Here is a 27,706-nt window from a genome sequence, read left to right as displayed (position 1 = left end):
ACTGCCAAGAGCCCACGATTCAATACTTTTAAACTTCACTAAATGTCAGCAAGCATGCAGCCAGTGAAGTCAGTAGTGGCCATTACATAGGACTGGCAGCCTTCAGTGACATGTCAGGATTTATTCTGCCCCCTTGTTGTAGGAAAGCTACAACAAAGGGGCAGAATAAACCCTGACATGTCACTGATATGAAAAGACACTCCTTCCTCCACTCCAATCACCCCACTCTTCCCTCTCAGCTCCACTGCCCACAACCAACATGGCGCCGGCGGAAACAGGCGGAAGCGGAACACCACGCAGGGTGGTTGGTCTCCTTGGAGAAGGACGCCGGAAGCGGAAGTGACGTTCTCCGGAGAAGATGGCGGCCCCCTGCTTGCTGCTGTCTCCTGTCAGTCGGCTCCTCCGGGTCGGGCTGGGGCTGCTGAGCCGGGAGGGATGGAGACCAGCGGCGGTACCGAGCCGAGGCCTGCGGGAATGTGAGTGAGGGGAGCCCGGGCTGATCACCAGGACGTGAGAGGGTGTCCATAGGGGTGGGGGGTGTCAGTCTGGGGTTTCCATAGAAGGGGGGGGGGGAGGGTAGGTGGGCCGGTTCCCTTGGTCAGTTTAGTTGGTCCGGGGGTAGGTGGGCCGGTTCCGTTGGTTGGGGGTAGGCGGGCCAGTTCCCTTGTTCAGTTCCGTTGGTCGGGGGGCCGGTTCTGTTGGTCGGGGGGTAGGGGGGCCGGTTCCGTTGGTCCGGGGGTAGGGGGGCCGGTTCTGTTGGTCCGGGGGTAGGTGGGCCGGTTCCGTTGGTTGGGGGTAGGTGGGCCGGTTCCCTTGGTCAGTTTAGTTGGTCGGGGGGTAGGGGGGGCGGTTCCATTGGTCCGGGGGTAGGTGGGCCGGTTCCGTTGGTTGGGGTGGGTTGATTGTCCTGGGGGGTTAGGTGGGTAGTTGTTCTCATTGGTTGTGGAGGGTAGTTGGGTCGGTGCTCTTTGCTAGGTGGGTTGGTGTCATTGGTTTAGAGGGGTAGTGTCATTGGTTGGGGGGAGGGGGTGTAGGTGGGTTGGAGTCATTGGGGGGGGGAGGTTAGGTGGGTCATTGTCATTGGTTACGGGGTTAGGTGGGTTGCTGTCATTGGTTGGGGGGAGGGGGTGTAGGTGGGTTGGTGTCATTGGTTGGGGCGGTTAGGTGGGTTGCTGTCATTGGTTGGGGCGGTTAGGTGGGTTGCTGTCATTGGTTGGGGCGGTTAGGTGGGTTGCTGTCATTGGTTGGGGGGGGGGGGTGTAGGTGGGTTGGTGTCATTGGTTGGGGCGGTTAGGTGGGTTGCTGTCATTGGTTGGGGGGGGGGGGGGTTAGGTGAGTTGCTGTCATTGGTTGGGGGGGGGGGGGGTTAGGTGAGTTGCTGTCATTGGTTGGGGGGGGGGGGGTTAGGTGAGTTGCTGTCATTGGTTGGGGGGGGGGGGTTAGGTGAGTTGCTGTCATTGGTTGGGGGGTTAGGTGAGTTGCTGTCATTGGTTGGGGGGGGGGGTTAGGTGAGTTGCTGTCATTGGTTGGGGGGTTAGGTGAGTTGCTGTCATTGGTTGGGGGGGGGGGGGTGTAGGTGGGTTGGTGTCATTGGTTGGGGCGGTTAGGTGGGTTGCTGTCATTGGTTGGGGGGGGGGGTTAGGTGAGTTGCTGTCATTGGTTGGGGGGGGGGGGGGGGGTTAGGTGAGTTGCTGTCATTGGTTGGGGGGGGGGGTTAGGTGAGTTGCTGTCATTGGTTGGGGGGTTAGGTGAGTTGCTGTCATTGGTTGGGGGGGGGGGGGTTAGGTGAGTTGCTGTCATTGGTTGGGGGGGGGGGGTTAGGTGAGTTGCTGTCATTGGTTGGGGGGGGGGGGGGAGATTTGGGTTGCTGTCATTGCAGTGACTAGTTGTGAAGGATAAACTTAAAAGACTTAAAAACATTGGTTGTTTTTGACATGTCAACACCCCCCCCCCCCATCATCATTGGTAGTCACTGACCATTTAACCCCCCAAAAACATTGGTGGCCAGCCTCATAACTTAACCCCCCCCCCCCCCACTCAATCCCATCTTCCTCCACTGGAGGATTCAACCCAGGGTTTCTCAACCTTGTTTTACTTTGGGGGAACCTTTGGGGAAAATAAATCTGAGATCTCGGGGGGGGGGGGGGGGGATTGGGCTCCTGAAATAATCGCATCTGCAGCTCATGGAACCTCAGGGTGATCTCTGGATACAATGATTATTTTAAGAGATAACATTAAATTCTGCCACAGAGGCTTTGTACCACCCCAGAGATGTGCAGTGATTGGTCGGCCATGGAGGACGTGTGTAGGATTGTTTGATGTATTTATTTTTTTTATTGGTTGAGGTGTGCCTTGAGACCGTTTGCTCTTCTGTCAGTGTCCCCCCCCCCCCCCCTCCCTGTATAATTCTATGGGATTTTGTATGTTTGTATCACTCAGACAGTATTTGTTTGTCTCTAGTGGTGGAGAAGAAGGAAGGGAAGATGACGGTGGTGAGTACTGAATTCTATGTCTTCTCCATCGTCTTTGTAAATGCCACTTAACCCCTTTGTGCCTAGGGGTAAAACCAATTTAAATGCCTAAGCACAATTTTGAAACTTTGACATGTGTTAGTAAAACTGTAGATATCATCGCAACCACTTTGTGTATCCAGGTGAATTATACTTTGGTTTCTTTTTTAGGCCAATTTGGGCTTTCATTTGGTAGTAAATTGTAATAGATCCTGATTTTTTTTTTTTTTATTCATTATCAAAGGAAAACCTGGCCCAAAGTAGTTGAAAAAAAAATTTTTTTTTTTTTTTTTTTTAATTTAGCTGTATATTTCTTGCTACTACCATAACCTTCCACCATCAGGTGATCCAAAATCTGGAGTTCTGGGTCCCAATCGTTAGTATGGGACCCGTGGCTTTTCATGAGACTCCAGCCGGCGCGCTCCTGCCCCCGCTCGTTAGCTGGGGAGCCAGCTCGTTTGACTGGCGGCTCCGATGGCCGCCGGCCACTCGCGATCTCCCGCAGCAGAGAGAGAAGGACAGACGGATGATATAAACACAACCGTCTGTCATTCTCCCTGAAGTAATCACAGAGGTTATGTGATCCTGCTATGTAGGATCGTATGTCTCTGTGATTACTTCACAAACCACGCCCCCCCACAGTTAGAATCACGCCCCTACGGGCACATTTAACCCCTTGATCACCAGTACAGTTAGCCCCTTCCCAGACAGTGTCATTATTACAGTAACAGTGCATATTGTCCGATCTGTCCGCCGCAATGTCGCTGTCCCGCAAAAAAAATCGCAGATCGCCGCCATTACTAGTAAAAAAAAAAAAAAAAACAATAAAAATGACAAATCTTTCCCTTTGTTAGTAAACGCAATAACGTTTGAGCAAACCAATCAAAATACGCTTATTGCGATTTTTTTTTTTTTTTTATTTATTTTTTTATCAAAAATATGTAGCAGAAAACAAATTGGCTTAAAATGTTAAAAAAATTTGATTTTCTCTGTCGCTCATTGACAGACGTAGTCTTCTTGATTCACAAGAACTGGGTTATGTTGTCTCCGCAGGAGTAGGACTAGGCAGAAAAGAAAAAACGTTCTGGCTCCACCCTAGGGGCAGTCCCTGAGGGTATATCCTCCCTCTCTCTGCTACAAGGCATCAGTTTTTTTCTGTCTAGTCAGGAGTAAGGACCTAAGTTCCTTGCTGGGATCTCTGGTCCTGGCAAGATTTTTTTTTTAGAAAAAATATTTTTTAGGTAGTTTTTCTCCAGTGTTTTTTTCCTGTGAGATCTTCAAGCAAATACGCCGGACTGGGCGACACTAGTGGTCACCCCAGCCGGCCTACGAGCGCGCGCAGACCATTGCATTGCGCTTGGTCGGCCGTGACACATTCAAGTAAGTATGCGGGGCCGGGCGACGGGCTGGATGTTGAGATCCAGTGGTCACCCCGTTTTCTGCCTACGAGCGCGTGCAGACCAGAGCTCCGCGCTGGGTCGGCCGCGACGGAGTCCCATTGGAGGGACTGACCTTGCGAGTTAAAAGTCTCGCTTGGACGCCAGGAACCTGAGAGTCGAGGCGTCCGGAGTGGTCCACAACCCCCCACCCCGGTGGAGAGGGTATTGTGAAGAGAGGGTGCCTGTCGGTTCGGTATGGTGAGTAAACGTTCCCTTTTTTCCTCGTTATGAGGCAGTATGAATTATGGGCCCCTCCATACATGGTCAGTATCTGTCTGACACTAAAAGTCCCCCTTGTAAATACAGCATGTGTTTGGTGGGAAGTGGACTTGGTTTGAGAGCTAACACTCTACCCAGCAGACTGTAGTATTACAGCAGACATAGGAGGTATAATCCTACCTTAATTGTAGTGTACCTCCTGCAGATCGATAAACCGCCATTTAGCAGATATGCAGGTGGATGTGCTGGGAAAAACGATTTCGGCAGTCCACCGCCATTTTGCCGTAGACCGGGTGCATGAATGTCCTCAGGTCACGCCGGCCGCCATGTTTTTGGAGTCTATTGTCTCCTGTATGGGGGCGGCCATGTTTGATGAGCCCAGCTACCTCGTGGAGAGCTGGGAACGCCGGAAGGCGTACACAGGGGGCGGAGCCACGTCCTTCTACCCGGGAAAACGAACACAGCTCTTTCCAGTCTGTAAAAGACAGACGCTGACTGCAGTTGGTTGGAAACTTCTCTGCATCGGGTGGTGAGCCTTGAGGGTCCCTCTCTCTCTCTGTGGGGATCGAGAAGCAGGTACTCTGAGGGGCGCTATTGCGCTAGGGGGATACACATAAAAAAAAAAAAGAGGTATTTTTTATTTAAAAAAAAAAAAAAAAAAAAAGTTTTTTGTTTTTTCTGGCAGAGGTGTCCTGAATTAACATGGACCCTGCCACTCATGTATCTCCACCGGATCCCCTCGAGGTGTCTGCAGGATCCTCCAGCACCCCACTGACGGTTGAATCATTGTCAGCTATTATGGAAACTTTTGTGTCCCGGGTGGAAGTGGCTTGTCAGGGACAGGGCGCAAGAAAGCGACCCCCGCCTAACCCCTTATTATCTGAAACTTCGGATTCAGAATCTGAGCCTATTTCTGCAGTTGCAGGTACTTCATCTGGGATTGGTGTCTCGGGTACTGTCTCTTCAGACAGTGAGGAGGATGTTTCGGCATCAGCCATAGCCCGAGAAGAAGCGTTGGTAAACGCACTCATTGTATCTGTTCAAGAAACCTTAAGATTACAGGGTATTCCGTCAGAAATAGCTGAAACTGAAATCCCCTTTGGGACTAAAAAACGCATCAAAGTAGCGAAGGTTTTTCCATTGCCCAAATGTTTTGGCAATCCAATCAAAGAAGAATGGAGTCTGCCAAAACGCACTTCTGCTATTTCTAAACGCATTAACAGGCGTTATCCGTTTGAGGAAACCCTCATTAAGAAATGGACAGAACCACCTGTGGTGGATTCACCAATTGCTAGATTATTCCTTTAGAAGACGCTCCGTCTTTTAAAGATCCAGTGGATCGCAAGATAGAAGCTATGTCTCGCACCATGTTTTCCTTGATTGGATCAGCTTTCAGACCAATAATTGCTATTGGTCTGGTTTCGAAGACTGTAACTGAATGGACCAAGTGGTTGCGCCGGGACTTAGAAGAAGTCCCTCAGGCGGTATCAGATTTGTTGGAACAAATGATACAGGGGTTACAGTTTGTGTGTGATGCGGCGTTAGACGCCACTCCATTATTGGCGCGAGCATCAGTTTCAGCAGTGGTTCTCAGGCGTACACTGTGACTAAAAGGTTGGTTAGCCGACCAAGGTTCCAAAAAAGCATTGGCTAATATCCCCTTTTTAGGGGCGTCTATTTGGAGCCAACTTAGATGAGATCATTAAGGATCTCACGGGAGGAAAGAGCACCTTTTTACCGCAAAATGTTAAAGGTAAAGGAACTCGTCAAAGACGAGGGCCTTCTTTCTCTGCTCACAAAAAGTTTTTTCGTCCCGCGGGTGAAAAAATTAAGTCCTCCAAAGCTCCTTCAGGAGGCTTCAGGGGACGTTGGTCGGGCAAGCAAAAGCCCGCCCCCTCCAGACCTGAAGATAAATCGTCCAAAGCCTAAAGGTGCGCCCCCACCCATAACTGGGGTGGGGGGACGTCTTCGCCGGTTCCCGGATCCATGGCTTTCCAGAATCCCGGACAAGTGGGTTTGCGAAGTCATAAGGTCAGGGTACAAGATCGAGTTTCGATCTCTCCCACCGCGCGATTCTTCCCTTCCAATATCCGACTATCCCCGGATCGTTTAGAAGATCTGCGGAGAGCAGTCACGGATTTACTACAACAAGGAGTGGTAGTCCACGTTCCTTGGACAGAACGTTTTCAGGGGTTTTATTCAAACCTATTTACAATACCCAGGAAAGAGGGCAAAGTGCGTCCAATTCTCGACTTAAGGGCACTCAATTCCTTTTCTCAACATAAGAAAATTCAAGATGGAATCCATTCGCACAGTAGCAGCCTTCCTGTATTCATGGGATGTCCTAGCGTCCATAGACATCAAGGACGCCTATCTTCACATTCCCATTTTCGCAGGACATCAGCGATTTTCTAAGTTTTTCCGTAGGAGAGAACCACTATCAGTTTGTGGCGTTACCTTTCGGTCTCGCCACGGCTCCGCGGGTCTTCACGAAAGTGTTGGCCCCAATGTTGGCACTACTGCGCCAAAGAGGCATATCGATTCTAGGTTACCTAGACGATCTCCTGCTTCATGCAGAGTCTCCTCAGACCTTGCTACAAAACATAGAAATTACTATGATTTCTTTACAGGAATTCGGGTGGCTGGTGAACCAGCAAAAGTCATTTCTGGTTCCCACCCAGAGGCTCGAATATCTGGGTCTAATTCTAGACACAGTCAGGACAAGAGTTTTCCTTCCGGTAAGGAAACTCCGGAAGATTCAATCAGCAGTCCAGTTGTTACTATCCAACAGCTGGTCTTCCCTTCGGACTTGCATGAGGGTTCTGGGGTTGATGGTGGCTTCCTTCGAAGCAGTCCCATTTGCCCAGTCCCATACCCGAATTCTTCAGCAAGAGATTCTTCTCAGATGGAATCGGAATCCGGAATCTCTGGACTATCGGATCCGATTGAGCAAACAGACCAGAGAGTCTCTGGTCTGGTGGCTTCGGTCTCCGATGCTCAGCCAGGGAAAGTAATTTCTGCCAATATATTGGACGATAGTGACCACGGATGCCAGCCTATCCGGATGGGGAGGAATTCTCGGTCTGTTATCCGTTCAGGTACTTTGGTCCCCGGAAGAATCCAGGTTACCGATAAATGTGTTGGAACTGAGAGCGATCAGACTTTGTCTGATTCACTGGACCGAGCAGCTCCAGGGCAGCCTGGTTCGGATCCAGTTGGACAACACCACGGCCGTGGCTTATGTCAATCACCAGGGGGGCACCAAGTGTGTCCGAGCGGCCAAAGAAGTGGCTTGCATTCTTCGCTGGGCGGAACGATTTGTTCCAGCTATCTCTGCGGTGTTCATTCCGGGGGTGGAAAATTGGCAGGCAGATTATCTCAGCCGTCAGACTCCGGATCAGGGGGAATGGTCCCTCCATCCAGAAGTTTTCTACCAGTTGTGCCTACGTTGGGGCACCCCGGATGTGGATCTGTTGGCATCACGATTCAACAGGATAGTACAGAGATTCGTGGCTCGCTCCCGCGATCCTCTAGCAGAGACCGCAGACGCACTGGTCACCCTGTGGGGGCAATACCAGCTAATGTATGCCTTCCCTCCTTTTGGGTTACTGCCAAGACTTCTTCGCAGGATGGAGGAGGAAGGAATTCCAGTAATCCTGGTAGCTCCGGACTGGCCTCGTCGAGCTTGATACGCCGACTTGGTCAGACTGGTGGCGGACGTCCCGTGGAGACTTCCTCTCAGGGAGGATCTACTGTCTCAGGGACCGATCTTCCATCCTGCTTTACGATCGCTGGTTTTAAACGGCCTGGTTATTGAGACCCAGGTGCTGAAGGACAAGGGATTGTCAGCTTCAGTTATTCCTACTCTAGTTAAAACAAGGAAAGCGACTTCCATAAAGATTATCATCGTACATGGAAGTCTTATATTGTGTGGTGTGAATCCCTTGGGTTCCATCTACATCTTTATTCGGTAGCCCGAATATTGGCTTTTCTGCAACAGGGAGTTGAGCAGAAGCTGGCCTTGAGTGTTATCAAGGGTCTGGTTTCAGCATTTGCTATCTTCTTTCAGAAGCCTTTGGCTACTCATTCCTTGGTGCGGAATTTCATCCAGGGGGTGCGACACCTGGCTCCGCCAGTGCACGCGCCGTTACCATCCTGGGATCTTAATTTGGTGCTGTCGGTTCTTCAGACACCTCCCTTTGAAGATATCAGGGAGATTCCCTTGCTTACTTTATCCCAGAAGGTGGCCTTCTTGGTGGCTATCACTTCTGCACGCAGGGTGTCAGAACTGGCTGCATTATCCTGTTGTTCCCCAGATCTGGTGGTTCATAGGGATAAGGTTGTTCTTCATCCGAATCCATCCTTCCTTCCTAAGGTGGTTTCAAAGTTTCATTGAATTAGGACAGTGTATTGTCCTTCCTATGTCCTTAGCCCAATCATCCTCGAGAATTTGCATGGCATTCCTTGGATGTAGTTCGGGCGATCAGGATATATTTGAATACTACGGATTCAATTTGTAAGACGGATTCACTGTTTGTGATCACGGATGGCCCTAAGAAGGGGTTGCCTGTTCTGCTGCGACCATCTTTAGATGGATCAGACAGACGGTGGTATAGGCTTATTTTATCTAAGGGTCGGGATCCCCCGTTCCCTGTTAAGGCGCATTCTACTCGGGCGCTTAGAGTTTCCTGGACCTTCCGCCATCAGGCGTCAGTGGTTCAGGTTTTCAAGGCGACTGTTTAGTCGTCGGTTCATACCTTTACAAGATTGTATAAGGTTTATGTGATGGCATCGTCGGATGCCTCTTCTGGCCGCAAGGTTCCTGCAGGCCGCTGTTTGAGGAGACTGTTGGTCTACCTCGAGGATTTGTGGGGTAGGTCTCATCTGTTTACTCGATGAGTCCTTTGATACTTCTGGTTGGCTCCGGTTGGGCCTTCTAGATTGGATTTTGATTTCTGTCAATCCCACCCCTCATTTGTGGCACTGCTTCTGAATGTCCCATTTCTTGTGAATCAAGAAGACTACATCTGTCAATGAGCGACAGAGAAAATCGGATTTTTGTAAGATCTTACCGTAAAATCCTTTTCTCTTAGCTCATTGACAGACGTAGTACCCGCCCCTCTATCATTGAGTTGGGTTGGGTTAAATTCTCTGTTGCTGCTTTATAACAGAACTGATTCCTTGTAGCAGAGAGAGGGAGGATATACCCTCTGGGACTGCCCCTAGGGTGGAGCCAGAACGTTTTTTCTTTTCTGCCTAGTCCTACTCCTGCGGAGACAACATAACCCATTTCTTGTGAATCAAGAAGACTACGTCTGTCAATGAGCTAAGAGAAAAGGATTTTACGGTAAGATCTTACAAAAATCCGATTTTTACATTTTTTTTGTTTTTTGAGAATTTCATATAAAAAAAATGTGAAAAATATAATTTTTTCAAAATTGTCGCTCTTTTTTTTTTTTTTTGTTTATAGCACAAAAAAATAAAGATCGTACAGGTGATCAAATACCACCAAAAGAAAGCTCTGTTTGTGGGAAGAAAAGGACGTCAATTTCGTTTGGGTACAGCGTCGCACGACCGTGCAATTGTCCGTTAAAATCACGCAGTGCCGAATCGCAAAATAGGGCCTGGTCATTGAGCAGCCAAATCCCCTCAGGCTAAAGTGGTTAAGATAAAAAAAAAAAACAAACCTTCTGCCTTTAATCCCCCCTTTATGTCACCTAACCAGGAGAAGTATGTAGGTGTGACTTTGTTGATGGTCCTGATCGGCATACTTCTTCAATATGAGCACTGTGTCTGGATCATTGGACGGATCGTCTTCAGGGTTGAGCAGTGTGCATTCAATCGGACAATGCCACAGCCGTGGCTTATGTTAGTCACCAAGGGACAAAATATTGAGGCCAGATGGCCAGCAAGCTTGATTTAGACTTTTACGAGCTGAGTGTTTTACTCATTGGGTCGGTACGACCACATAATGTGTATTTCAGGCGCCAGTGGACAAAATCTATGAGCATCCTAAAGTAAATCTGGTTTGTTTGTGTTGTTCTGTATCTCCGTTCTAATCCGTTCTGGAAAAAAGTCGCCACCATCCCTGTTTACATAGTTTGGTGTTTTTTTTTTTTTTTTTTTCCTTCTATGGGATTTTTCTGGCAAACAAACCAACGAAAGATAAATTCATAAAAAAAATCTTCCCTTTATTACAAAATTGTTAAAATACAATCACACATAGCCATAATTGGCTTAAAGCGGAGTTCCAGCCTTTTCACTCACCTGTCCAACGGTCCAGCGATGCGGCCGCCCGAAGCCTCGATCCTCTTCCCTCTGGTCTCGGCGGCGCCGGCATCACTGCTGTGGGCACCCGGCTGTGACAGTTTGCGGCTTCACAGCCGGGTACCCACTGCGCATGCGCGAGTCGCGCTGCGCGTCTTGATTGGCCGGCAATCTTCTGGGACCTCTGACATGTCCCAGAAGATTGCTGGGAGGGAGGGGGAGAGGAGAACTTCCGTTCAGGGTGCCGCGGCTCTCCGAGCGGAAGTGGGAGAGGGTACCTGTCAAAACTAGGTACCCGCTCCCCCCCCAAAAAAATGACATGCCAAATGTGGCATGTCAGGGGGTCAGGACTACCTAAAGCGGAAGTTCCACTTTTGGGTGGAACTCCGCTTTAACCACTTAAGGCCCGGAAGATTTTACCCCCTTCCTGACCAGGGGGTATTTTGCGATTCGGCACTGCGTGACTTTAACGGACAATTGCGCGGTCGTGCGACGCTGTACCTAAACTAATTTGACGTCCTTTTTTTTCCCCACAAACAGAGCTTTCTTTTGGTGGTATTTGATCACCTGTGCGATTTTTTTTTTTGATCATGCTCTATAAACAAAAAAAGAGCGTCAATTTTGCAAAAAATAACAATATTTTTCACATTTTTTTATATGAAATTCCCCCCCCCAAAAAATGTAAAAATCAAAATTTTTTAACATTTTCGGCCAATTTGTTTTATGCTACATATGTTTGGTAAAAAAAATCGCAAAAAGCGTATTTTGATTAGTTTGCGCAAAAGTTATTGCGTTTACTAACAAAGGTAAAGATTTTTGTCATTTTTGGTGTTTTTTTTTTTTACGCGTAATGGCGGCGATCTGCGATTTTTTTTTTTTTTTTTTTTTTTTTTTTTTTTTTTTTGCGGTACTGCGACATTGCGGCGGACAGATCGGACCCTTGACTGACATTTTTGACAATTTTGGGGTTACCAGTGACATTACTGCAGTAATCAGTGCTATACATATGCACTGTTGCTGTAAAAATTACACTGGCAGGGAAGGGGTTAACTGTATTGGAGAGGGAGGGGTTAAGTGTGTCCTAGGGGCGTGCTTCTAACTGTGATGGGACATGGCTACTAGTGTAAAAACAGAGATCAACGGTCCTACATAGTAGAACCGTCTGATCTCCATTTTTACACAGGGGAGAATGACAGGCGGCTTGTTTACATTAGCCGCCCACCTTTCTCCCGCTCTACCGACGATCGTAGTGTGACCGGCGGACATCGGGTCCGCCGGTCACACGCCCGGACTCCTCTGTGAACGAGCCGAGGCGGGCGCCCGCCCGCTATTGGCTCAAAATCCGGTGACAGGCTAGCGACGTAGACCTACGTCACTCTGCCTGGCCGGGGCTGACTGCCGCAGTAAATATACTGTGCGCAGTCGGCAAGCGGTTAAAGGGCATATACAGACTGTAGTGGTACTTCTCCAGCATTGCATATGTTAACATTCTGCAGATGAGAGCGGAAGGGGGCGGTCCAAGATGGCCGCGTGAACAGGGAGCTCCTCACTCCGTCGGCTCTTCCGTAGCTACAGGCGAAACAGAGACCAGCCAGCCCGATCCAGCGAGATAAGCCCAGGCTGCCTAAATGTACAGCCCGACATGGCGACATGGCAAGATGGCCTAACTCAGCCTCAATGCTAAATCCAGTTGAAAGCGCTTAGACTCACCTGCTTGTTGCTTGCCGTTTACCCGCTGCCTGCCAAAGACAACTCGGACAACCGCACTATTGCCGGCCGCCTCGCGCTGCTTTCCCTGCTCGTGGGCACCTCGGATATCGGAGGGCGGACTGGAAAACGGGTAAGCTGAGTGCCTTGGCAATATCCCCGCAGCCGTTTTGTCCCATACGAGCCCGCTGCAGGAGCCCCAGCGCGGCGGTCTCGTCCCAGCCACGCTCCAGCTTGCTGCAGCCTCACTCCATAGGCGCATCAGCTGGCCGGCCGAGCCTATCGAGAGGGGTGGAAGAGAGGTGGGGAGCGCAGAGTGCAGGGCGGTCAGCAGTGAGAGACGCCACAAGGGATATCCTAGAGTTGGAGACAGTCAGGCAGAATTAGCTGTGATCTATTCTATTTCTCCTTAGAGAACGGCAGCCTTGCACAAAGGGTACATACCGAGTCTGCTCCACAGCAACAGACAACAAACATAATTAGGCTATGGACTATTGAAGGCAGCATACTATCCACGGATATCAGGGAGCCATTGGAAGACATACAGGGAGCCTAGCTCTCTCTATATACTACCCTGTCGTGAGAAACTTGTTTCAGCTATATACTTACCCTGTTGCATATTGGTTTGTATGGAGTGGCTGGTCACTGAGGAAATTGACCCATAAACTTATCCACTTACCTACCTACTTATCTACCAATTCCTGTGTAACCAGACGTCTACTATACAGAGATCACATATTGGAGGAGGCATTTCGGGCTTGTTTGCCATGCCTATTGACCAATAAACTTATCCACTTACCTACCTACTTATCTACCAATTCCTGTGTAGTCAGACGTCTACCATACAGAGATCACATATTGGAGGAGGCATCTCGGGCTTGTTTGCCATGCCTATTGACCCATAAATCTATCCACTTACCTACCTACTTACCTACCAATTCCTGTGTAGCCAGACGTCTACCATACAGAGATCACATATTGGAGGAGGTATCTTGGGCTTGTTTGCCATACCTATTGACCCATAAACTTATCCACGTACCTACCTACTTATCTACCAACTCCTGTGTAGCCAGACGTCTACTATACAGAGATCACATATTGGAGGAGGCATCTTGGGCTTGCTTGCCATGCCTAGACGGAAAATAACCGCTGTGAAATTGTGTAAACTATCTGAGTTTTACTCACAGGCATCACAAACAGCAGCAGGGCACCGCCAAAATGGCGGTAGGAGCGCCTACGGCTCACAACCATCTCGCCCTCTAGAGATGACACCAGAGGCAGGACATACAACAGCCCAGCAGCCGGCAGACAGTTTACCTATGAGAGTAGCACGCTCAACAGACTCTTCCCCAGCATCACCCTCAATGCAGAGCCCAGCTAAATCTAAACCACGGAGGGAGGAGGAAGCGCAACAAGAAGAAACTCAGCTTCTTACTAAAGGTACCCAGCAGCACACCAATCCATCCATGGAGAGGCGCAGCAATGCCATAAAACCACAGGGTGATTTGGCTTTTATACCACAACCAGATCCCTTCATACATCTCCCAACTACAGGTCAACCAGTATCAGATACGACTCTGAAGGAAATGTTATCAATATTTCATACATCCATGCAAAACAACATCTTAACATCAATTCAGTATTACCATAAGGAATTGCACCAGATGGGAGACAGAGTGGATGTGGTTGAGACAAAAATGGGAGAGTTTGTCGAATCTCACAACGCCTTAATCGACTCCCACCTCTCACAACAAGAAGACATACTGCGCCTGCAAACCAAAATAGCGGACTTGGAGGATAGATCGAGGCGTAACAACCTCAAGATAAGGGGCATCCCTGAATCTATACAAACGTCTCAACTAACAGGATTTGTACATGATCTCTTCTCCAAAGTCATGCCCGACCTCACGGATTCTGATCTCACCATAGACAGGGTACATCGTATCCCGAAACCCTCTTTTATATCACAAGAGGTCCCTAGGGATGTACTGGTGAGAATTCACTTTTTCTTAGTGAAAGAAAAAATCATGGAGACTTTTAGAAAAAAGGAACATCTTCCCGATCAGGCCGCGTCACTACAGATCTTTCCGGATTACTCCCAGCACACCCTTCAACTGAGGCGCAACCTCAACATAATAACTAAAGCTCTACGTGACAATAAAATATTGTACAAGTGGAAATACCCGGCTAAGCTATGTGTGACCCACTTAGGATCAACCTTTCAGATCACCATTAAGGAACAAGGGCTAAGAAGCCTTCGCCAATGGAACATCCTCCCGGACAATATAGACCTGCCGGAAGATAGCGACGATCAGAAACCACAACACTTGCAACCAGATTGGCAAGTAGCCAATCGCTCCTCTAGATCTACCCAACGTCACAAATGAGGACTACCATTCTCTGTTTTTTCGTTTTTCTCTTCCTATTTTTTTTTCTTTTGAGCTAGACGGAGAGAGACTCCCTGTCTCTGAATAAACACCCTACATCGTGTTTTTTTTTTTTTCTCTTCTTCCTTTTGAATAGCACTCTACATCGTGCTTATTTTTTTTTTTTCTCTCTCGTTGAAGATGCAGCTACAGCTGCGCACTTGGTCTGTTTGGGCCTTGTTGTTTTTTATTTTTTTATATGTAGTTTTTGCTTGTATGACAGTCTGTATGCTTATATGTTGGTGTTCTCTTTTTTTTTCTTTGTCCCTTTCTTATTATCCTTTTTTCCTTCTATTTTTTTTTTGTAGAACAGGTTCACGAGGAGTATGCGGAGATGTATGCCACGATCGATGGGAGGCACCGTCATGCTCTGGTCTACCCTTCAGACCGGCATTTATGGCCGGACGAACGGTATCTCTTTTCTCACCTTTTATCCCATGCGGATCAAACAACTTTGATTGTAAATTGGCACTGTCTAGAGGCTACTAAATTTAATAGACACTTAAGGTACTATTCTTCCAATATATATCTACAATCCAGGTTTCAAAATAGAATACACTACTATGTCCTTACAACTATTATCTTTGAATGTTAGAGGGTTGAATCACCCTGTGAAGAGGTACTCCATGTGGAAGGAAGCATGCTCTCATAGGGCAGATATTCTTGCTATCCAAGAGACACATTTTCGGCTTGATCACAGCCCGAAATGCTCCCACAGGGATTACCCGCATATTTTTCAATCCTCAGCAGGGGAAAAAAAAAGAGGAGTATTGGTGGCAATTAGAGACTCAGTGTCCTTCACCTCCAATAAGGTGGTATTGGACACAGAAGGTCGTTATATCATACTTAACTGCACTATCGATAATTGTCTATACACCATAGTAAATGTGTATGCCCCTAACACGCACCAATTAAGGTTTTTTCGTAAACTGTGGGTTAAAATTAATAAACTCAAATCCGGAAGATTAATTGTTTGTGGAGACTTTAACATGGTGGCAAACCACGGTATGGATGCTTCATCCAAGGGAAGACCCTCGGCTCCTTCCTTGGCTACATTCATCCATGCTGAGGGGCTCCACGATGTGTGGCGCTACCAGCACGCAGAGGAGAGGGATTATTCATATTTTTCTGTGAGCCATAATTCCTACAGTAGAATCGACATGTTTCTAGTTGACTTACAAACATTACCACATGTCACTCACACATCTATTTCTCAGATAACATGGTCAGACCACGCACCAATTCACATGTCATTGTCCCACCGTCCTGTTTCCCCAACTACATTTATATGGCGATGTAATAATTCCATTCTATCAGATCCTGAATCTTTCAAATCTTTGAAAGCACAGGTGGAGGAATTTTTCTCTATCAACAATACACCGGATATAGACCCGACATTGTTGTGGATTACACATAAGGCTTTTGCGAGAGGACTCCTCATTTAGCTGGGGGCTAAGTTGAGGAAGAGGTTCAATCGCAAAATGGAAGAGCTTATTCGCGATGTCCAAACTCTGGACACTGCGAATAAAAAGACCCCTTCATTATCCAACGTTTCAAGATTGAGGTCTCTCCGTGCTGATCTTAGAAGACTTTTGTTGGAACGTCATGGAAACATGTTAGCACATCTTCACATGCAGTATTACTCTGCAAACAATAAAGCAGGCAAATTTCTGTCATCTAGGATTAAGACGAAGAGAGTTAAAACCAGAATCGAAGGTATTGTGCATCCACACACGGGTAATAAACACTTGCACCCACAAGAGATAGCGGACGCGTTCGCTGATTACTACAGCGCCCTATATAGTCTCAAGATAGACAAAGATACCCCTCAACCGACGGACGCATCTATCTGTAACTTTTTAGACAACCTCCATTTTCCGACTTTGTCGACCGATAAATTAACACAACTAAACAGACCATTTACTATCAAAGAAGTGACTGATACACTCGCAACTATGCCCTCAAATAAGTCTCCAGGTCCTGATGGATTCACAAACGAATATCTCAGGTCTTTGCAAGATCAATTAGCACCCCACTTGTTGAACCTTTTCATAAAAACGGTTAAGGTGGGTACATTACCCACTGAAATGTTACAAGCCAATATAATCACAATTCCTAAAGTTGGTAAATCTCCCTCTGATCCTGCCGGCTATAGGCCGATATCTCTTTTGAATAGTGATGTCAAGCTATATGCTAAACTTATAGCCAATAGGATCGCATTAATTCTACCTACTTTGATAAAGGAGGACCAGATGGGGTTCGTCAAGGGGAGACAGGCCCCCGATGCTACAAGGCGAGTTATCGATTTGCTCCATCAGGAAGAACGCACTAAAACGCCTTCTCTGCTCTTATCAATAGACTCAGAGAAGGCGTTTGATCGTGTCCACTGGGGATACATGAGGGCAGTACTGGGGAAGTTTGGTTTTGTTGGACCGATTTTTTTGGCTATTATGAGCTTATATACATCTCCAACCGCTCGAGTATTCTCTGCGGGCACTCTATCCAAAACCTTTCCAATATTAAATGGCACGCGCCAGGGGTGCCCACTTTCCCCTTTAATATTTAACTTATTGATCGAGCCCTTGGCGGAAACGTTAAGACAAAATCCTAGGATCTCTGGCTTTAAAATTCAGCATCTACAACATACCATCACGCTTTTTGCGGATGACATAATTCTGAGCTTGACGAACCCCATCGTGTCCTTACCTGCTGTCCATGACACTCTGCAGACATTTAGTAATATCTCTTATTATAAGGTCAATTTCGATAAATCAGTCATCCTAAATATGGGCATACAGGGCCACGCACTTAACCATCTTAAGCAAAATTTACCTTATACATGGACCCCTCAAGCTTTGCAATACTTGGGTATAACCTTGACATTTCCAACTTCAGGGCTACAGACACTTAATTTGCGATCACTGACAACTTCCATCTCCAATGATACTAATAAGTTAAAAAAGACGGAACTATCATGGGCAGGAAGAATAGCTGCATTTAAAATGATGTGCCTTCCCAAGATAGTATATATTTTTCGCGCCCTTCCGATTTATATTCCTAAACACTACATTAACTCGCTCAATAAACTCCTGCGCAACTTTGTTTGGCAGGGAAAACGGGCAAGGTGTGTATATCTACATATGATACGACACAAATCAGTTGGTGGATTGGGACTACCATGCCTTGAGGACTATTATCATGCATCTCGCTTGGCTCCTTTACAGTATTGGTTTACCCATAAAACTCATAAAATTTCTCTTCCGTGGCTTCCGATTGAAGCTGCACTATCTAATTCACAGGAACTATATACATTACTTTTGGCAGATATGTGGAAACCTATACCGATTGAGACCCTTCCGTTAACAATAAGAGCCTCTCTTCAGTCTTGGCGTTACCTAATTGCTCAATCACATTTACAACCACAGCCTAACAATATATTAGTTCCCATACCCCTATCGACAATGTGTATCTTACTCCCTAACGTCCACATTAATAAATTGGTGGTAGCAGGTATTGAAACAGTGACACAATTATACCAAAATAATATTATTAAGTCTTTCGCAGCCCTTCAACGAGAATTTTCACTCACCCCTCAAGCGGTTTTTGCCTACATTAGTATAGTGAGTTTTATATCTAAACACCCACTCCCTAAACTTGAAATTCCTCAATTACTTTGAAAATATCTTACAGATCCAAACTCTAAGCTTAAAGGGATATCGGTGTTCTATAATCAATTACAGCAGAAACTCACCTTTTTTAAATCATCGTACATGAAGAAGTGGGAAAGAGACCTCGGTAAGCCCTTCTCCAATGAGCAATGGAGATGGGCGATACGAGCATCTTACCAAGCAACACAATGTGTAACACATTGGGAACAATTTCAAAAAATAGTCACAAGATGGTATTTATCCCCCTACCGTCTGTCCTTAATATACCCTAATTATGACCCATTGTGCTGGCGTGAGTGTGACCACAATTTTTCATATATTCTGGTCCTGTAAAGGTCTTGTTAGTTTTTGGAGGAAAATTTTTGAAGTACTTTCTGTAGTTTCGGGCATATTGATTAAACCTGAACCCGCAATAGCTCTATTATTTTTGGGTATTGAAAAGATACCATTTGATATCAGAACAGTATTTATACATATACTGATAGCAGCCAAAACGGTAATTGCTAGATGTTGGAAACAACCCATAGCCCCTTCCCACATAGAGGTAATAGGATTAGTCAACCAGAATTACTCTTTGGAAAAGGCATATGCATATTCAGTGTGTCGTGGCAAGAAATTTTATACAGCTTGGCTTCTCTGGCAACAGAGCCCCTATTTTCAGTGTCTAGCAGAGCAGTGGAGGCGGGTGGATGATGGGATTCAGAGCATGATGGTGCCTCCTCCGGACCTGTTTTGGCATTCTTCTTTTTTTTTTTTTTTTTTTTTTATTTGTTCTCTTTTTCCCCTTTCTTTCCTTCTTTCTATTATTATTATTTTGCATCAACTTATTGTGTTTCTTATGTGATTGTTTTTTGTTGCGAAAACCAAATAAAAATTAATTGAAGTAACATTCTGCAGATTACTTGCGCTAACGCGTTTCAAGCATCATTTACTTAATATCTTCCTTAGGGGATGCCACTCTGAAATATCAAAAGAAAACTCAGTTTGCGCAGCGCTTTACAGCATCAGGGCAGAAAGTACAGTTTCAATACAAGAGGAATCAGAGGGCCCTGCTCATTAGAGCTTACAATCTAAGAGGGGGGGGGGTCAAGTGATGCAATAGGAGGGTTTCAGGGATTGTCTAAAAGCAAACAGGGTAGGGGATAATTGGACAGATTGGGGTAGGGAGTTCTAAGGGATGGGAGAGGCTCTGGAGAAGTCCTAGAGGCGAGCATGGGAGGAGTTGACAAGGGAACTGGAGAACAGGAGGAATGAAGAGAACAAGCAGGTTGGTATTTTGAGACTAGGTTTTTGATGTATTTAGGGGCCAAGTTGTGGATGGCTTTTGTAGGTTATGGTTAGTATTTTGAGTTTTATTTGTTGGGTGAGCGGAAGCCAGTGGAGGGATTGGCGGAGAGGAGTAGCAGACACTCAACGGTTGGTAAGGTGGATGAGCCTGGCAGCAGCATTCATGAAGAAATGAAGGGGGGATAGCCTATGTAAAGGTAATCCCATGAGAAGAGTAGTCGAGGCGAGAGATGACCAGGGAGTAAATTAGGAGCTTTGTGCTGTCATTGGTTAGAAAGGGGCGTATTTTGGAGATGTTGCGGAGGTTGAGGCTGCAAGATTTGGACAGCGATTGAACTTGGGGTCTTAAGAATAGATCAGAGTCCAGGATTACACCTAGAACCCTGGCATGTGAGGATGGGCTGATAGTTGTGCCATTAATCTTGACAGAGAAATCAGGAGAAGAGGCATGTGGGGGAGAAAATAATGAGCTTGGTTTTGGATAGATTGAGTTTGAGTATGGTTTGTGACATCCAGGCTGATAGGTCTGTTAGTAGATTAGTGATACGTGAGGAGACTGAGAGATTGGGCTTTAGGGGTAGAGAGAGAAATTTGGGTGTCCTCAGCATAGAGATTGTATTGGAAGCCGTGGGAGGCTATGGGCCAGGGCTTGACAAATTTGCCTGAAATCTAGGAGCCAGCTAAAAAAGTTAGGAGCCAGTTTGTTAAAAAAAAAACAAAAAAACAACCAAGCTTTATTTACAAAAAAAATAACAAACGAAATTTACACATTAAAGCGGAGTTCCAGCCATTCACTCACCTGTCCCAACGGTCCAGCGATGCGGCCGCCCGAAGCCTCGATCCTCTCCCTCGGCGCCGGCATCACTGCTGTGGGCACCCGGCTGTGATAGTTTGCGGCTTCACAGCCGGGTACCCACTGCGCATGCGCGAGTTGCGCTGCGCGCCGTGATTGGCCGGCAATCTTCTGGGACCTTTGACATGTCCCAGAAGATTGCAGGGAGAGAGGGGGAGAGGAGAACTTCCGCTCAGGGCGCCGCGGCGATCCGAGCGGAAGTGGGAGCGGGTACCTGTCAAAACTAGGTACCCGCTCCCCCCCCCAAAAAATGACATGCCAAATGTGGCATGTCAGGGGGTCAGGACTCCCTAAAGCGGAAGCTCCACTTTTGGGTGGAACTCCGCTTTAAGACGACTAGAACCCCACTCTCCTCTATAGGGCAATCGGATAGAAACAGACTGTCTTTCTGTTTCCATCCGATGCCATCTTATCCGATCCACGGGATGGATAGAAAATAGAACCACCATCTGTCTGTGTTTGGCGGACAGGATATGATGGCGGCAGCTTACAGCTCCATAGAGGAGACTGAAGGGTCCCATCAGGTCTGCCTGAAAAACTGACAGGCGGACCTGATCAGGCAGCCCGTGGGAAAGGCTGTGTGGCTGTGGCATGGCGATAAGGAAAAAAAAAATATATATATATATATATATATATATTTTTTTTTTAATAATTGCAAAAAAAGAAAAATGTATTATTATTTTTTTTAATAATTTAAAAAATAAATAAATAATAACCACACTCCCTGTCCACTTACCTTTTAAGCAAAGGTAAGTGGACAGGGAGATGAAGCCTGCAAAAACTTCCGTCTCATCTCCTCTTGGGAAGGAGATGGACAGGCATTGAGGACAGGCAGGGGAAACAGAGCCATTAGTGACTGCTTGTCAAACTCCCGGCCACCACAAGAGGGCGCCAGTTCCCCGTTCTCTCACTGAAGAAGCCCGAAAAGCCGCGGCCTCAATTATCGGATGGCGCGATAGTGCGTGCACTCGGGGAGTGGGTGGTGGAGCAAAAGGGACAGGACACCTCCTGCAGTGCACCCCAGGCGCCAGGTTGCTAATTCTAGTCGCTGATGCGACCTGGTGCCCGGGGTTTGTCGAGCCCTGCTATGGGCTGTAGATTGTGAATAGGAGAGGTCCAAGAACAGAACCTTGAGGGACCCCAACAAAGAAAGGAAGTAGAATTGTAAGTAACTCTAAAGGTGCAGTGGGATAAGTAGGATGAGAACCAGTGAAGAGTACAGTCACAGAAACCAAAGCCATGGAGTTTTTTGAGGAGGAGGGGGTGGTCAACTGTATCAAAGGCAGCAGAAAGGTCCAGGAGTAGGAGTACAGAATAGTGTCCATTGGTTTTGCCCGTTAGTAGATCATTTGTTAGTTTTAGGAGGGCTGGTTCGGTGGAGTGTTGAGGGTGAAATCCAGATTGAAGGGGATGAAGAAGGCGAGGTGGTCGCTCAGTCAGTTGTAGGCTAGATGTGCAAGGAGATGGGGGTGTAGGTTGTTAAGATTGGTGGAGTCCAGTGAGGGCTTTTTAAGTGTAGGGTGACTGCTTGTTTTATAGAGTTGGGGAAGAAAAGAGGGAGAGATTGAAGATGTGGTTTAACCACTTGCCGCCCGCCCTATAGCAGATTGACGGTGGCAAAGTGGTTGCACTATCCTGACTGGCCGTCATATGACGTCCAGCAGGATAGACCACTGTGCGTGGCCCCGGGAGGGGGGGGCGCACATCGGCAATCGGTGCTGCGGTGTGTCACTCTGACTCACCGCATCTCCGATCCAGGTAAAGAGCCTAATGACATAGGCTTTTTACCATGTGACCAGCTGCTTCCAATCACAGCAAGAAAAAGAAAAGTAAACATCGCTGCAAAAAATTACAAGTTACATACAAAGCTCTCTAATTCCAGTAAATGTGATGACGTCACAACATGCTCTACCCTACGCGTTTCATCACAAATTGTCTCCTAGAGGCTTTACGAAGCGGTGTTTACACGAAGATTAGATTCTTTCTTATTGCAACATTTTTCTCTTCAGGCCACTTTATTCTAATTTATTTCAGGGAATACCGTCACAGGGCTCACTTCCCGATCATTAATGCATGCGTACAGGAATGTACCAATAAGAGAGAACCCAAGGCTCTCCCCATGAAAACTGTTTGGTCTTTATTAAAACTAAAAACATTTCACTTACAGGCAAAGAAAAGTAAACGTCACTGCTGCATAAAATTACAAGTTACATACAAAGCTCTCTTAATTCCAGTAAATGTGATGACATCACAACATGCTCTATCCTACGTGTTTCGTCAAAATTATGTCTCTTGGAGGCTTTACGAAGCGGTGTTTACACAAAGATTGGATTCTTTCTTTTTGCAACACTTTTCTGATAAGGCCACATTATTCTAATTTATTCCAGGGACTACCGTCACAGGGCTCACTTCCGGGTCATTAATGCATGCATACAGGAGTGAACCAAAAAGAGAGAACCCAAGGCTCTCCACATGAAAACGGTTTGGTCTTTATTAAAACTAAAAACATTTCACTTGCAGGCAAAGAAAAGTAAACATCGCTGCTGCATAAAATTACAAGTTCCATACAAAGCTCTCTAATTCCAGTAAATGTGATGACGTCACAACATGCTCTACCCTACGCATTTCATCACAAATTGTCTCCTAGAGGCTTTACGAAGCGGTGTTTACACGAAGATTAGATTCTTTCTTATTGCAACATTTTTCTCTTCAGGCCACTTTATTCTAATTTATTTCAGGGAATACCGTCACAGGGCTCACTTCCCGATCATTAATGCATGCGTACAGGAGTGCACCAATAAGAGAGAATCCAAGGCTCTCCACATGAAAACGGTTTGGTCTTTATTAAAACTAAAAACATTTCACTTGCAGGCAAAGAAAAGTAAACATCGCTGCTGCATAAAATTACAAGTTCCATACAAAGCTCTCTAATTCCAGTAAATGTGATGACGTCACAACATGCTCTACCCTACGCGTTTCATCACAAATTATGTCTCCTGGTGTTTATACGAAGATTGGATTCTTTCTTTTTGCAACACTTTTCTCATAAGGCCACTTCAGTCTAATTATTTTTAATATAAACACATGTACAGTATATTTAGCGCAGCACACAATTTGCTGTGAAGAATTTGATAGCATCCTTGCTACTCTCATTTTATTTTGTTTCCACTAGTTTGGTTGACGGTGCATACGTTTAAATTTGATGATATAGTCAAAGTTTCTTCACTGTGCCGCGAGTGGCAGCACCCGGTTGCAGAGGAGAAGCACATATATAAACAGAAGGGTTGTGTAGACCTCTGGTTACGCTTGTGTGTTGGACTTCCCCTGGATGGTTCTGTACAAATCCAGGGAGCACAAAATAAGATAATAAACTTTAATCATTTTGTATCGGGACCCCTCCCATCTCCCTCTCACTCACTATTGAACTGAAGCAGTGGAAAATGCTGTGGCATTGTCCAAAGTGTTATGCCAAGTGTATGCTTTTATCTCCTTTCAGACGTGGGAAAATGGCTGCTGATATCTGGTCGCTCCGGGGAGTGCAGACACTTTGAATACTGCTGCTGTTTGTAGGTTTCTGTTTTCTTGTTTTTGCACTGGAACCCTCTGAGCCAAAAAAACCACAAGGAAGATATGTTAGGGATGCTTCTGATTTATTCGGGTCATGGTAGAGCTAGCAAGTAGTTGTCACAGATAACTGGACTTGTTCTGTAATGTTGAAGACATTTTGTAGGTTCTCCATTAGTTCCAGTGAGTTTAAAGTGGAGTTCCTGCCTATTTTTCAACTTTAGTGATTCCTGGAGTGCTCGCTATGCTGATCAACAATTGGGCATTTTCAATTTGTTTCGGGGGTCCCTTACCTTATTTTCAGGGCATTTTTGATTGTACTTTCTCCTTCTCCCCCCTCTGTGACCACGGCCACTGACATCACTTCCGCCTTTGCATTGCATCCTGGGAGCTGTTTGTCATCACTCCCAGGAGGCTGGAATCAGGAAAAACTCCCAGAACACTCCCTGGAATCAGGAAGAAGGACACTGTGGCTTCAGATGCCCACATCCAAGATGGCCGCGCTCAGACAGCGTTTTTAAAAGTAAGATTGTGACTAAAATACAATACTATACACCTTGTAAGTATGAGAATAGCGGTTCTGTAAAGGGCGATGGATTAGTATTATAGGGGTATTTTTAGTTAAAAAAGGTATTTGAGGCCGGAACTCCGCTTTAAGGAAGGTGCCCCCAACATTTCTGTCTACGTAGGTAGCACCAACACCCTAATCCAATTGCCAAGGAATGTGTCAAGGCAGATGTTGATTGTCTAGGAAGAGAGTGGGATGTGTGAAAGTTGTGCCATGCCCCCCCCCCCCCCCCCCCCTGCATCATATGTAGAAGTCACAGTGTTGAAGGCCACTGAACCTGTTCAGGGATGGTTGTTCCTGTTTAACATAGATCTTTCCCATCCTACTCTTTTAAAATCAACATCTTCCTTGACACATTCCATGGTGATTGGATCAAGGTGCTGGTGCTACCTGTGTGGATAAAATGTTGGGGCATCTTCCTGAAACTTATTGGAATTCAAGGTGAAGCTATGAAACCTCTTCAACATTATTGAACAAGTCTAGTTGAATTTGACCAACTACTACTAAGCTCTACTGTGACCTGGATACATGAGAATGGGAATAAGGTACTATTCGCTTCCCAGGGGTCATAGCTGCCACTGCATCTTAGCTGTTCTTACAAACATGGCATTCCTGTGACCTTTGCCGTATGTCTCCTGGCTGGTTGATATTCTCAGCTGATCTCTGCTGGTCACATTCAACTGGACTTGTTCTGTAACGTTGTTGTGTAACAGTTCTGATGAGTGTCAAGAAGATAGGCCAACATTTATATCCACAGTAGCAGTAACGACACCTTAATCCAGTCACCATGGAATGTGTCGAGGCAGATGTTGATTGCCCAAGAACAGGATGGGTGGTGTGCAAGTTGAGGAACCCCCCCCCCATTCTAGTTAGGAATCCCATCCTTGGTGTCCAGCACATAGAACGGACTTTTGTACAGGAGAAGAGGGGAGAGCGCCTACTAAGTGTAGTATTAAGGACAAGCTTATTGGCAAAAGTCACAATTGGCAACTCACATTTACAAAGTAACAAACCCACTTTTCCCAAATGTAGCACCTTCCTAGGTAGGTGCTAGTGAGAGTATAGTTTTTGGCTCTGGCTCTGTCTGCCTATCGGAGGAGGAGGAGCAACAGGCAAATCTATATTGCTTTCTGCCTACCAGAGAGCAGGATCTGTGAGTTAGGTCTGCTCATGGTGCTCAGTGTGGGATTCATCTGGTCTAGGAAGTTTCACACTAGTCCAATAGGGAGGCCTATTGGACAGTGGAGGAAATCAGTCCAGTGGGTACACAGGCTTTGATACAGCCCGGTGATTGGCACCGACTGATTGTCTCGGTGCATTGTGGGGTGTGGTATAAAAAGCCAGGAGCACATGTGTGGCAGGGTATTTGGCTGGAGAGTCCCGGAGGGAGGGTGGCGGCTGCCTCCTCCTCTGTAGCAGTGGCACGTGGTTACAGGCGGTTGACCTGGGGACAAGAAGGAAGGAGCTGAACCCAGAGGTCCATGAGAGCTGACTGAAGGGGTAGAAGCACTGGAGAGCCTTGAAAAACAGTATAGTGAGTACAGGGGATTGTGTCTAGGGGCCTGACCTGAGGGGGGCCACCTCGGTGTAGGATAGTCAGAGGATGGGTGTCAGCAGGTGGAGTGAAAGGGGGTACTAGGTGTGTATCCGAAAGATAATTTATCCTAACAAGTTGTCTACATAGATGAATTTAGAATTAAGTCTCTTAAGTGGCAAGGTGAATCAGCAGCCTGGCTGCATCTTCAGACAGGAGTCCTCCTCTATTGTAAATAGTTCAAGTTGGAGTATCCCATTCTTCCCTTCTCCCATCCCTAATTTGAATGAAACTACAAAAAACGACATCATCCCCTAGACCAGGGATATGCAAACGGTGGCCCTCCAAGTCCCATGAGGCATAGAAAGACTCTGGGAGATAGAAGGGTAAAGCCGCTCAGGTGTGTGTTTCAGACCTGGTGCAGGTCGGATCCGTCATCCAGAAGCATAGGAAAATCCAAAATGTGAGACCGCACTCAGGATGTTGTTTTGTTGAAATCAAAAATTCTCTTTATTCCTCAAATAAAATAGACAGACAGTGTACAGGCAGACGTGTCAGGTTGACGCGTTTCACGACATTGCTAGTCGCTTACTCATAACCACACGTGTGGTTATGAGTAAGCGACTAGCAATGTCGTGAAACGCGTCAACCTGACACGTCTGCCTGTACACTGTCTGTCTATTTTATTTGAGGAATAAAGAGAATTTTTGATTTCAACAAAACAACATCCTGAGTGCGGTCTCACATTTTGGATTTTCCTATGCATAGAAAGACTCTGACAACCACAAGCATGACACGCAGAGGCATGATGGGACTTTTGAAACAGCTGGAGGGCCACAGTTTGCATATCCCTGCCCTAGACTGTTTATTGACTGAGCCAGAGAGTAAAGAGTTAAATTGTGCATGCTGCAGTTGCTATCGGTAACCCAGGGGGATCCTAAAGTGTACAATCCAGCAGTCCTCTAGGGGGCAGTACTACACAAATAAGAAGACGCTGGCCTCTGGGTCTCTCTCTCAGCGGAATCCCCTCAATGTGCTCGGGCTCTGGCGCTGACATATGGCCCTGTCACATCCAGAACTACGCTGGAACTCATCGAGCTCGCCAGGCGGCGGTGACTTCACGACGGGAGGGAAACCGGACGCACTGAGGAGTGCTCATGCCCTGAAAAGCGTAGCCACTCTCTGCTTCCCTCCTATAGAATGTGTACATGTTGATCTTTCAAAGAACAGGGTTGGAAGATGTGAAAGTTGTGGAACCACCATGTTCTAGTAACATGATTCCAGCCGTGGTGGTTATGAGGGCTTTATAGATGTCAATCCACAGCTGAAGGTGTGAATGGTTTTTAAATGCCGTTTTAACGTCTCTTCCCCAGTGATTTGAGGACAATTCACACCTTCAGCCATGTGACTTGGCAACAAAGGATGGGATTATGTCACCAGAACAGGGTGGTTCCACCACTTTCACATCTCCCACTCGGTTCTCTGAAAATCAACATTTACACATTCCATGGTGATTTAACTTAGGGGTCTTTGATATAAATGACGGGATATGTTCCTGACATTCATTAGAACTGTGTCCATGTAAAACCTCTTCAACATTACAAAACAAATCCAGACGAATGTGACCCAACTACTGCTCTCTGTACCGTGACCGGGATACATGA

The 27,706-nt window shown here is 46.5% G+C and overlaps 1 protein-coding gene across 1 annotated transcript in view; it reads left to right on the top strand.

Annotated features, from left to right (window-relative positions):
• Positions 1-332: 332 nt before the first annotated feature.
• MRPS18A (mitochondrial ribosomal protein S18A) overlaps positions 333-27,706 on the top strand; it is a 49,646-nt gene continuing 22,272 nt past the window's right edge. Inside the window, exons 1-2 of the mRNA XM_082251810.1 lie at positions 333-476; positions 2,461-2,492. Coding sequence (XP_082107936.1) covers positions 359-476; positions 2,461-2,492 — 150 coding nt within the window. The 5' untranslated portion in view covers positions 333-358. The remainder of the gene's footprint in view (positions 477-2,460; positions 2,493-27,706) is intronic.

The sequence above is a fragment of the Pelophylax lessonae genome (genome assembly GCF_965119305.1).
Source record: "Pelophylax lessonae genome assembly, chromosome: 3".
In the NCBI taxonomy this organism is placed as follows: domain Eukaryota; kingdom Metazoa; phylum Chordata; class Amphibia; order Anura; family Ranidae; genus Pelophylax; species Pelophylax lessonae.
The sequence above is the reverse complement of the archived record's forward strand: the minus strand, read 5'-3'. Positions and strand labels throughout refer to the sequence as shown.